The sequence below is a fragment of the Diospyros lotus genome, chromosome 12 (genome assembly GCF_014633365.1).
Source record: "Diospyros lotus cultivar Yz01 chromosome 12, ASM1463336v1, whole genome shotgun sequence".
Classification (NCBI taxonomy): Eukaryota; Viridiplantae; Streptophyta; class Magnoliopsida; order Ericales; family Ebenaceae; genus Diospyros; species Diospyros lotus.
Genome location: NC_068349.1, coordinates 6,366,571 through 6,379,853, shown reverse-complemented (window position 1 = coordinate 6,379,853; position 13,283 = coordinate 6,366,571). Strand labels below are relative to the sequence as shown.

Here is a 13,283-nt window from a genome sequence, read left to right as displayed (position 1 = left end):
GTTAAACGAGGGTTCCTGTTGATATGTTTGTTATAAGGTGGTTGTGTTCAGGTTTATTTGGAACGAAGGTTATCTACGGTCTTTGGAAGTTAGTACTGAGTTGAAAAAGAAAGGAAAATAGTAATTTGAACAATACTTTTGTACAAGAGTTATTTCCAAAATATGATGTGATGGTGTCAAATTTTTGTAAAATACCCAAATTGATTTGGCCAATATTCGAACCCTTTAACGTAGACGTGACAAATTGATGTTAGAACAAAGATAACTCATTTCATAAAAGGCTGGCTTGTTCAGTTTGTGGCTTATTTGGTTTTTATTCCGTACCCAAATTATTCGATGATGTTCGCAATTTTATGGAGCATTAACACCTCTAATCTAAGCTAGGTGTAAAAGAGGACATCATCTTAGTTTATTAAGGTTGGATTTGGTCTCAGCAGGAAAGTTCTATTTTTTTTTCTTTTCTTCTTTTTGGGCACAAGTTCTATTTTGATTTGTGGATAATAGGAGAGGAAGAGTGCTAATCAAGGGATTAAATGTTGCGTTGTTTGCAAGTTTCAACCCCCGCCTCTGTCTCCTTGTGTATTCAAATGCCCTCACCAAACTTGGCGTCATCCGTAGGCATAGGGGGAAAACATTTCAAATGATAGCCATTGACTGGAATAGCATATATTTGACTCTCCATTATGAGCCAAGCAATAAATTTTAAGGAACAAACTCTTTTTTTTCTTGAGTGTGGGGGAATATTTATGTAGTGAGTTTTCATCCTTCTTTATAAACGAAATTGTTATGTTACCTGTATTGACTAACATAACGTTTGCTTGGTGCAAGCAAAATCAGAGGGAGGGCATGGGCCCCACCCCCGTATGCTCTCATTGGATTTGCCCGACGCAGGCAGGAGAACATGCCTCTGTTTATAAATACTATGTTCAAACCTAATCATTAGTCTTAGTCAATTTTGTTTAATTGAAGTTGTCAAGTGACAACTACGGTGGTGGTACTTAAAATAAAAATATGAGAGACTCGTGTGCTTTTGGAAATTCACATTATTTTATGGGATCAATTCTGGAGGCATTTGGTATTTCAATTATTAAAGTACCATTGCATTGAGCAAGTCATAATTATAAGATAGATATAGGAGTTGGGAAGTTCAATCAAATTATATGAAATAAAACAGTACCAACTTGCTTATTATATGTTTATGATTTGCTTATGTAGGCTTGATCTGGGATATCATGGAATGTGACCAGTTGGTTACGTCTTCTGCTTTCTTTCCTTCTTTTCTTTTCTTTTTTTCTTAAATTAACAAGCCTGTATATAGAAAAGTGCCAAAAAAGCTAAAGGAAGGTTCTCAGTCCTAGACTATTAGCTTTGAAAATTTAGGACAATTTATTGAAACAGGGAATAAAGTAGGATGGCAAGCAATTAAGAAAGAAAGAACCCTGTTTAGCCAAATATATTATAACTAAATTCTAAACAGAGTTTAGGGTTTTTCATCCGTCATAACGGTTGATTTATGCTAAACTTGATGGTGGGTTAAGTGTACCTTCTTTTCTCTTGACTAAGTTGTATTTATATTTGTCCCTGCGTCAAGCCTTTCTGTACAATAGGAATGACTTCTATCATAAATAATGAACTTGAAGAATTTAATCCTTCTAGTCGTCCATAGTGTAATAATCAATATAATTGTAGTTGCCGTCACATGGGTATGATGGTTAAATATCTTCAACTTTTTGGGTCCTTAATTGAACTATTTTCACTGTATGCGTAATCTTTTTCGATCAAGTGTACCCTTTCTCTAAGCATTTTATGAATTATATGATCCCTTTAAAGTAAAAAATAAATATTAACAGTTAAAACTAGCTCTGTTATATAGCATAATATATTAGGCAATTAAATATTAACATGTGTAAAATACGACTGTAACTAAAATAAGAATATTACCACAAATGTGCAATCATACATGAAAAAATGGAATTAAAAATAAATTATTTGTAATAAAATTAGTGATAATTTATTAAAAAATAAAAGTGCAAAAATATGATTAATATCGTTCGTACATGTAAGAGAGAGCAGGTGAAATTGAAAAAAAGAAATCGTAAATAGATAAAGATTATCTCACAAAAAAAAGAAAAGAAAAAAAAGTAGAGAAAGATTAACGAAAACTTGGTTTTTGGCATGCCGTGGAATAGAACTTACCTAATAAAATATACAAATTATGCAGTTTGGACTTTGGAGGCAAATTAAAATTTATATAGTTAAGTTACGAACAGAGATAATCGACAACCTAAAATTATAGCTGATTTTAGCTAAACAAGATTAAGATTTGGTGGTGGGTGTTTTTGTTGTAATTATATTCGTTTTAGAGCTTCAGGTCACTAAGAACATAACCTGCATCAATCCAAAAGTCAATTGCGTGGCAAAAAGATATTAGTATGGTGAGAGAGAGGACTGTGTGGTTTTGTATGTACAATCAGGAACCTTGCATTGAAGAGATTGTGAGAAGTGGGCAGTTGATAGTTACATCACATTGCAAGAAGAGGTCTTTGTTCGCACTTATAAGAGCTGATTTTTCTGTTCTCCCATGGAGAAGCTGCCATCGATATTATTGTACTTGCCTTCGTGTTGTCGTCAAGAGGATGCAGTTTTATCTTTTATTTTTCCTTAAAATTAATTAAAGTTTTTCCTTCACGTGCCTAGTGCTTTCTTTCCCTTAGCAATAAAATAAGATTACATTTTGATTCCATAGGTTTCCGCTCGCTAGCTATTGGCTACTCTCTGAGCAATGAAGTTACGAAATTAAATGTCAAGACACTGCATTACTAAATGTACATTAATAGGAAATGTTGAAAGGGCATCTCGTTAAACATGTGAGGCTTCCCACTTTACAAGGGCATATTTTTATGCGATCTTATCTTTGTCCTTTTGCAAAGAGATTACCACCTTAACTTGAACCGGTTCTAGGTCATATTTTTCTAGCATGAATGCTCTGACAACAATGTTTTTGAAAAGTAAAACAATATGTTACTAAAAAGTTTCATATAAACCTCACAACAAGTATGATGCAACAATTACAGTCTATAATTTATAAACTACTTCGACGATTATTAATTTGAGTCATGCTATTTGTATAGAAGATGTGTTACAGAAACACTTGCAGGGCAATGAAAATACCCATTTTGCCCCTGCAATAAATGACCCAAATGCCCAATACCATCTCTCTCTCGCTCTCCCTCTCACACTGTCGGCCCCAGCGGCAAGGCGGTGGAGGTTGTAGCGGCGAGGTGCTGGCGAGAGCAGACGAAGGCAAAGAATGGCGACGGGTGAGGTTGCAGCGGCAAGGGAAGGGGGGAGAGAGAGGGAGAAGGGGATGAACAAAATATATCACGAAATATTGCGATATTGATGTCAAAATATCACGATATTTCACGATATATCATCTCTGTAAGTATTCTGTAAGGATGCTTCTGTACAAATAGTATTTTTTTTTATTAATTTATAGCAAATAAATCAGATCCAAAGGTGTCATTAATTTGATACAGAATTTTGATTGTTTCTTCATTTGTATAACATTCCCCTTTTTGAAAATATCTATCAAATGTCAAATAATTGTCTAAATATGTAGAGGAAATCCTTAACGTATATGACTTCCATATTAATATTATTTCGTGCCCAAAATCTCACCTGGGAGTTGGGACATTGACAATAGAGCTTCATTATATTTCGCATACAATTTCTTGAGATAACTGTGTTATGTCCAAGAGTGATTATCAACATTTGCTTGAGTGTTACCATCTACACACATATCAACAAATAAATGTGGTATAATTAAAAAAATCTACTTAAAATTGGTCCTAATATTCATTTCTTTTAAACACATGAGAATTTTTAACGAGAATATTGTACATTACATGAAGGTTGGTTATACACTTGAAATGAAAGTCTCTTGACATATTGAAAGTTAGAATGGCTTAACTTTTGAATAGGCCCCAATCCCACGCTAGTTTCATGACACTGACCTTCAAGAAACAAACACAACTGCGTGTTGTTTCCCTCACATTCACGTCCCATCATCTTACCCTCTAAAAAGTATACAATATTGCAAGCATGTGCGATGACCACTGCATCTTCCATGAAACCCACATGTGTGTATATATACATATATATATATATATAGAGAGAGAGAGAGAGAGAGAGCCACTCTAAAATGTGCTTCCTAAGTTTGAATGATTTCAATTTGATTTACACAGAACGCACATCAATCTCTCTCTGATTAGAAACCAGAGGTCCAGACCCTAGCTTTCAACAGGCTAGCTAGAATGAGATTTCATTTACATATATGTAGGTAGTAGGTTCCTATGAAGTTTAACACAATAAGCATATATAGATCAACCTCTTAGAAGGCCCTTAATATCAAATCCCTGGTTAGTTAGTAGTTCTCTTCATATATAGAGCCCTCGTGGGTTTGTGTAAGAGGCCCCAATTTCACTTATAGTACTCTCTTGAGACCAAATTCCACTCATAGTATTCTCACAAGGCAGGACTGCAGTGCCAAAATCCATAAAAACCCCATCATTTTCACTGCCTGAAATGCCGGACAATGGCATGTAGTTGCCATCCATGGTGACCGAAAAACCCAAAAAGCTTGTGAGGTCTTCAGATGATGGAGCGCCATGAGTTGTCTTCATGGTTGCTCGAAATCCAGATAAGTCTGCAAGATCTGGAAGAGGGTAGTGGATTTGGTGATGCAAGAAGCTTTGGGTATTAATGGTGCCTAATCCATAAGCAACTGTAGCGCTGGTTACTGATGAAATTGATGGAGAACTAATTTGATCATTTAGCAAGGCTGAAAAAGCCATTGAAGAAGGTGTTGAGTTCTGAAGATTAAGCATGTTGGTGTCAGGGTTTTGGTGGTGGTTGATGGTAGCTGCAGTGTTGGTTTCTGCTGCTGCAGCTGCCATTTGCTTCTTCGTCTTCTTCTTCAGTTTGGTATTCCAGTGATTCTTCACATCGTTGTCTGTTCTTCCTGGTAATTGAGCAGCTATGACAGACCATCTGATCAAAAACCATAAATTAAGCTCAAATAGATTGGTTAAGTATCACTATTAATTTTTTTATACAGAATTCTTCATTAGCAATAATTGTAAGTTATTATGACCAGGTTAAGGTTTCACTTCTTTGTAAAAATATTAAATAATTAGATGTATAATCTTGTATAAATTAAATTTCTATAAAAAAAAATTATATTCCTGCAACATGACAGAAACAGTAACTTGCCTGCTGCCCAATTCACTGTAGAGGGTACAAATGATGTTGTCTTCTTCTTCAGTGAAACCACCATGCTTGATGTCTGGCCTAAGATAATTGAGCCATCTCAGACGACAACTCTTGCCACAGCGCTTCAATCCTGTAATTGCCAACAACCAAATGATTCAGTAATTCGGTCAAGTATTAGAACAAATTAAAAGGAGCAATTTTGAAGTAGAGCCTAGGGCTTTTTTAGCGTGAATTTACTTAAGAAATTGAACGTGCAAATATGTAAAATGAACCATAGGGAAGTGTCCTTTAATTACTATACATGTACAAAACCATCAATTATATATGACCGGATACCAACAGAAATTATGAAGTGAGGGGTGGATACAGATTATACAAGCGTATGAATGTTATTGTTGTTGTTTTTTTTTTTTTCTTTTTTATGGAAGGAAAAACCCAAGTAACAAAAAACATTGAGAATTGACATTTAGAAACATTTTTTGTATATTACAGCTATTTAAGATAATATGATTGATTAGTTCTCTATTTTAAAGTCTTTGAATTGTATGACAGACAATTTAAGGTTTGGAATTTAGGATTCAGACAAAACCCAAATATGAGATTTTAGGTTGTCTTCATCAAAATTACCACCCACGTACTAAACCTTCAACATCAATTACATGACAATGTATATGTATGGGGTAGAATTTGAAATTTGGAAAACCAGAGGTAGGTAGAGGAGAGGAGAAATAGCCAAAAATCAGATTTCTCATATAGAAAGTGCAAAATCTATTAAATATAGGGATCCAAGAAAATTAACTTAAAAGCAACGAAAAATCATTTTTATATTAAAAAAAAAAAAAATCTAATCTGCCAGAAAATGGGTCCTTAGCCGTTGCTCAGAACTGTTGGGAAGAAATATAGAACATAAACAGACAAGCTCCCAAAAGCTAGAATAAAACAAGTTTATTCTCAACAAGCAGGCCTTAAGAGTATAGGTAACAACACATAACACACACACACACACACACACATGTATATATATATATATATAGAGAGAGAGAGAGAGAGAGAGAGAGAGAGAGAGAGAGAGGGAGGTAAACCAGCTTTGCGAGGCAATGCAATCCAATTGCCACCAGTGCCATGCTTCTGAAGGTAGTCTCTGAGAGCAGCATCTTCTTCAGGAGACCAAGGCCCTTTCTTCACCTTAGTCTTGTCACAGCAGGGAGCTCTTCCCATGGCTGCTACCCAACAAAACCAAGGGGGGGAGAGAGAGAGAGTCTTTATAGAGGGAGAGAGAGAGGAAGAAAATTGAGACACGCAAGAGACTGTTAACAATTGATATTCTATGTTCCTAGTTAAGGCAAAGCCAATCTTCTCTCATTGACGGCTGGCTCTTCAACTGTTTAATATATATAGCCCCCTTTGGCCTTTTTGCCCTTTTCCCCCAGTTTTATTATTTACTTGATTTCTTGTTGGTTAAGCATGAACGACCGAGTCTACTCTGATGAAACCATCATGATGCAATATTTTACTGGGTCAATTCTGCTCCACTCTCAATTCATTTACACTGTCAAAACTCTAAATATTTACATTTTTTTTAGTTTCTTTTTTGAGACGTTAATTACAAATGGCAAATAACTTTAATTTGCTTGATGACTGTTTGAATTTTAATTTTTATCACATTTATCATCTTTAACTATTTAAGTTAGATATCCATACACTCAACCTCCAAGATTAATTTATAGGCTCCTTCCATTATGCAGGCCTATATATATATATAATATTCATTTAGTACTAATCCAAACAACCCAAGCACTTCCAAACTCATATTTATCTTAATTATTTACTAATCAAGTTTAAAGGAGCTCATATATATCAAACTAAACAGATGTGTTCACTTGCTCTAAAGATATCCTAAACTATTTCAATCTTTAACTCCTAACAATAATTTGGTATTTACTTCTTAAGCAAAACAAAAAAAAGAAAGAAAGAAAGGTATTTTCTTCTCCAAATTCTGATAACAAAAACACAATTACAAAAATATTAATATTATTATATTATTCAAAGAACATTTTCTATATCAAAATACTGCACAAGAATTAGTGTGTTAGAGGCTTTTAAATTTTAACCATGACATGAGTGACACTGAAATGGGCCCATCATGCGGCCCAGATCAACTGTGCCCAGGCCCAGTTCTTACACTAATTGAGCTTGCAAGCCCAGTAAAGTGGACACTTTCTACAAATAAAATTGCCACCATTATGTGAAAACAGAAAACCCAACAAATAGAATCTTTTAACTAAAAATAATAAAATCACAAGAAATTTCGTGCGAATAACACAATCACATAGAGGGCTATTTATGTCTACATCATGTGATGCATGATAGGTCCAAAGTGGGTCCCACATGAATCCATTATCATATCACATTGTGAATTCAGATTTATATTTGTTATTTTGTTAAAATGGGAAAGATAAGATTATATTAAAATAAAATTATAATATTTTTTAGATTAAAATATAAAATAATTAAAATAAGAATATAAAATATTTTAAATTTTTATCAAATTATTTGTTAAATTTTTAAAAATATACTGGAGAACATATACGTAGTTTTTTCTTTTCTATAAAGATTAAGATAAATTTATCTAGATAAAAAAAATAAATTTATTTAAAAAAATTTAAATAAGAACTCACATAACTTCTTTTTTAAGAAGTGACAAATAAATTTAACAAATATAATAAAAAATACTTTTGATTGAAATATTTTTCATATTTTATTTTTTCCGACCTATATTTTAATTAACAAACTCTAGTTTAATGTAAAATAATTTACAACAAAAATGCTTCTAAGTGTCTACCTCGTATTTTAAAAAATAACAAAAACCCAAAAAAATATACATTAAAGCAATATATTCTAGATATAGTTTGCAAAAATACTTTCAATTACAAAATACTTCTTATAAAATGTAATGACTCAATAAACCTAGTTGCGACTTGAAGACGATTTTTTTTTAGATACCTTAATAATGTGTTAATGTTGATTAATTTAGAAGATAATACACTACATTATTCGTGACTTAATTTTTCTTTTATCCAAAAAAAATAAAATAAAATATTAACGTTAGGATGTTTTTGTTGATACTTTGATTAAAAGAATGAAAAGTCATAATCAAAAAGCATAGTCAAAGTGAACATTGTCTGCAGTTGAAAATGAATGGACAGTAGTTAATATTTGTTGTTAGTCAGCCGCTGATTATGATTGGATTAAATTTATCCTTATCTAATTAATCAAATCATAATCAGCAGCTAACCAATCATATTCATAAACAATTCAAATTCACACACACAACAAGATGGCCCCTCTCCCCTATCCCCTGTGTGAAATGCATCAAAAGTACAAATTCTGTCAAATCCATTCAATCCACAGCCAAATAATCCAACCAAGTTGCTTAATTATTATAACAAATGTTAACAACTGTTTGTGTCTATTATTTGTTTTCTGCATCGCTCTAGTCCACTCACTCCTTTGTTTCTTGGACTTGGGAGTACATGATGAGATGAGACACATAATCAAGCTGGATTCCACATCTTTGTTCGGCTGTCGCTATTATTTAACTATTGTTTTTGGTAAAACCTGGCCAAATCTATCGGAATATCAGTAATTTAAAGATCACCCTGTTGATAGACTAAAGAGTAATTTCATTTCTCATAAAAACCCAGCAAATTTGCCTTAGCTTCATACTGAACAGACTAAAGAGTTTGATCATCATTCTATATCATGAGGCAAAACCTTATATCTGTGATTTACTTTCTTTGATGTAATCAATGGTACGAGTACCAGAAGAAGTGCAAAAATGATCATCTCAAGACATGTTATGTTGCTCGATATGAGCTGTTAAGTTTGGAAGATGTCACCTTCTTATAAATTTATTTGCATCAGACAAATATTATATTATTTAACACAAATAATATAGTATTTTCGCTCATGTATACATAAAATGAGACCAATCTACAAAACTGAAAAATATAACAGTTATGTACTTATATTTTTAAAGGGAATGCCCAACACTTAGTTCTTCTGTTGTTCACTATGAGAGATTAATTAGTGCATGAATTATTTATAGGAGTATGTGTTTGTGTATACATTCACATAGGATGCCCAATTTCGAGATAAAAGATGAAATGGCCTACCACAAGCCCATGACCTCTACTATAGCATTATAAATTCTCATTTTATTGAAATTATGAACTATAAACATCACAAAACTAAGGTGAAATTGCTCTTCATAGTCCATCTCATGTAAAATTCTCCATTAATTTTAAAATTTCAATTTTAGCCCCCACAACCCACTATCTCCTCCAATCACCCTTGATCGCCGTCTCACCTTTATCTTTCTTTCCTGCACCATACACACACAAACACATACATATATATATATATATACACAGGCGATAACCATGGTTGTTGATCCACCGCCATTAACCCCCCCCACACATTCTCGCTCTTCCTCTCTGTACAATGGCCACGAGCCGTAGTAGAGAGAAGAGAGAGAGAGTGGGTCGACTGTCATGACCGACCCATACACATACACACACACATAGTGGTGCGGAAGATCTTCCGCACACATAGGCGATAACCATGGCAGTTGCGACCATCAAAAACCTCCGCACCTCGTGGTGCGGAAGATCCTCAAACCTTCGCACCACAAGGTGCGAAAGTTACTGAAACCTCCGCCCCGACCCCTCCCCACCCCGGTGACGATGGCAACATCGCTGCCTTCATCAGCCGTGATGCCACCATCGTCTCGAGTCGAGGAACGTTGGGTTCCCTGACTGCAACCATGGCTAGGTTCATGATCACGACCATGCATGTGTGTATATATATATAGGTGTATTTGTGTGTGTATATATATATATATATGTGTGTGTGTGGGTCAGCCACTTTTTCTCTTTCTTACTTTCTCTGTGACGACTGTCAGGTGGGTTGATTTTCATGGTCGAATCGTGTGTGTATGTATGTATATATATATATGTGTGTGAGTCGGTCATGGCAGCTGATCTACTATCTCTCTCTCTCTTCTCTTTGCTACAGTTATGGGGTTTAAATTGAAATTTTAAAATTGATGGAGCAATTTATATGGGTGGGCTGTAGATAAAATTTTCCAAATTTAATGTACGAAATTTTGTGATCAGACAAACCCAGTGAACTTTGCTAGTTAGTGGATAGATATGTGGGCAAATAGATAGACCCACCTCGAGGGCCTTGCCTTTCAATTGCCCATAGAGCTGCGGCCGGCTCAGAGCAGACTGGCAGCTTGTTTTAGCTTTTGCTTTCTCTCTTCGTTTCGTTTTTCTTTTGCGGTTCACTTCGTGCTTTACGATTGCAACGTTATTTGTAATTCACAAGCAATACTCGGAAGAAGATGAAGATTTACTCTGGGTTAGGCCTCCTTTGTTTGCGACATTATTTCTTGTTTTTTTCAAAAGATATGATGAACAAAATCATGATTTTTTTTTTCTTGGGAGACGGAATTGGTCGTCACCCGTGGGTTTTGAATGGCCAATTTCCTTGTAAATCATGCACAAGAAATGGCATGGACGAAGGGAAAGGGGCTTCTGCCATCTAAGTTAAGTCATGAAGAAGGATGCACAAGGATAAACCCTAGAAAAGGGTAGAAAGTTTCGGGTAATTTTAAAACTCTAAAGAAGACTTTAAACTAGATAATTGGGCAATAATGTGGTGTATACATGGAAAGACTACTTTAACGGAGTACGATTTTGTTCATCTTATTTAATGGAAATAACTCTTATCAAAAACTAACGACCTGTTCTCTTTTTGTTTTTCTCTTATTCTCCAAGTCTTCCTCTCTCTTCTTCTCTCTCCCTCTTTTCCTCTTTTTCTCCAACCAACCTTATGCCATCACCTCCTCTCGCGCATTGACCACAGAGGTTTTTTCGCGCACCAACTACCTCGCTTTATCGCTGCATCCTCATCTCACAAATTACGAGGCGAGTCAGCAATGAAACAGTAAGATAAAACGACGTGATAGTGAAAAGAAGACAACGAGAGAGTCGATGGTAAGAGAAAAACGACTAGAGAAAGGAAATGAGAGATAGAAGAGAGAGAGGTGAGTAAAAACATCTGAAATGATCTTTTTATCTCTTAAACTAACAAGAGATAAAATTATCCTGTTAAAGGGGATAAACAAATTCGCACTCACTCTAACACATTCTAAATTTCTTAGTTTTTAAATATCTTTTTATCTTTTTAAATTATTATATAAAAATGTAGTAATGGAATACATTAACAATGCAAGGTCAAGGTCCTAAAATGCAAGTAGGGTCTATATATATCTCCACTCTTATTATTTTGTAACAAGTTTTTGTTTTAATAAAATCAAACTTTGTCACTCCAAAAATGATTATCTCTCTCTCTCTCTCTCTCTCAAAAAAAAAAAGATAGCTAACTTGTGAGGAAGAAGACTTGGAATAATTACTAAATGTCACACGTTGGGACCCAAACTAGTTGGGGGGCGTGACAGGGTCCCATCCAAACACCACAATGAGCCGTGGGCACAAGCTAATGATTAGTTTAGATAGTTGGGTGGCTGCCTAAACGAGGTGAAATAAATATTTATTCGCCCAACTAACTATTTGAATTTAATTTTATGTCTCAATCAATCAAATCAAATCAAATGGCAAACAGTTGCTTAATCCAACGGCGGTAAATCCAACCAAGAAATAAATATATGCTGCCTTCTAAGCCAATTTACCTTAATATTTATAAACCTTAAATGATTGAAAGTCGAGGTTGTCGCCGCCTCTGCCTCTGCCACTGCCACTGCCATTGGCCCTGGCCACTCCCCCAGTAAAATCTTGTCCACTGTCTACATCTATCTATCGCTGTTAGAGGCTGCTTGTCTTGTCGTTTTTCAAGATGACGTAAGTAATACTTAAAAGTTACGTAAGTTTTAAAATTAATTAATGTTTATGATGATAATGTATTTAAATAAATATATTTTAAGTTATTATTTATATAATCATGAGTTTAGTTTTAAAACATTAATAAATTATTAAAATGTAAAACAATTAAAATAATTTATTAATAAATAAAATTTATAAAAATAAATTATAAATTATATATAATTATTAAAAAATATATTAATACAATATTTTATATTTATATTTAAATTTAATTTATAAAAAATTAAATATATGTTTAAACAAAATGCCAAGGATAGAGAGGGAATAAGGTGAAAGAGACGGGCTAGGGGCAATTGTCAAAATGGAAGCTGGAGATAACGAAGGAGGAGATGGATCCAACAACAAAGATAATGAGCTAGAGACAATAATATTGTGAGGGAAACTAAAAATGACAACAACAAAACGAGAGTTATATAATGTTTAAGGACAAAGAACTGAAAATATTAAAATTCTTAAAAGATAAAATTATAAAATATTTGATCAACAAAATATATTTATAACAACATTTTGAAAAAAAGATAAAAATAAATTTTCTAAAATATTATTAAAATAATATTTAAACTCGATAACATTTACTCTTTAATTTTTAATAAACATCTAACTAAATAAATTATATAATATTTAAATTTTGCTTACAAGCGGTCAAACCTTTGACCCAAACACCCCGTTAAACTAAACATTTAAATAATATTTATTAATTAAAAAATAAATTAAAAAATAAAATATAAAAAATATTTTTCATTACATTTCTTAAATTTATTTAAAATAAATGATCTAACTTCTGATCTTAAAGTTTTTAGATAAATTTATTTTTTATTTTAAATAAATTATTTTAAATTTTATAAATAAATTATCTTAATATAATGGGCAATTGAGGGAGGGGCAATTTGCATGAATTAATTAATTCAATCAAGGCACAAAGGCAATAAGTTTAAGATAAAAACGCAAACAAAACTTCACCTGGATGTAACGTTCAAGGCAGATGAAGACAACATTTGATTTTGAAGATTACAGCAGATAATAACCATAAGGCGAAGAAGA

General features: G+C 33.4%; 1 protein-coding gene across 1 annotated transcript; it reads right to left on the bottom strand.

The window, feature by feature from the left end:
- Positions 1–3,894: 3,894 nt before the first annotated feature.
- LOC127814077 (transcription factor MYB36-like) lies at positions 3,895–6,607 on the bottom strand. The gene is made up of 3 exons (XM_052355314.1): positions 6,357–6,607; positions 5,275–5,404; positions 3,895–5,052 (listed from the first exon to the last, which is right to left on the bottom strand). Exons 1-3 carry the CDS (start codon positions 6,490–6,492, stop codon positions 4,440–4,442), a joined length of 879 nt encoding a protein of 292 aa, XP_052211274.1. The 5' UTR covers positions 6,493–6,607; the 3' UTR covers positions 3,895–4,439.
- Positions 6,608–13,283: the final 6,676 nt, after the last annotated feature.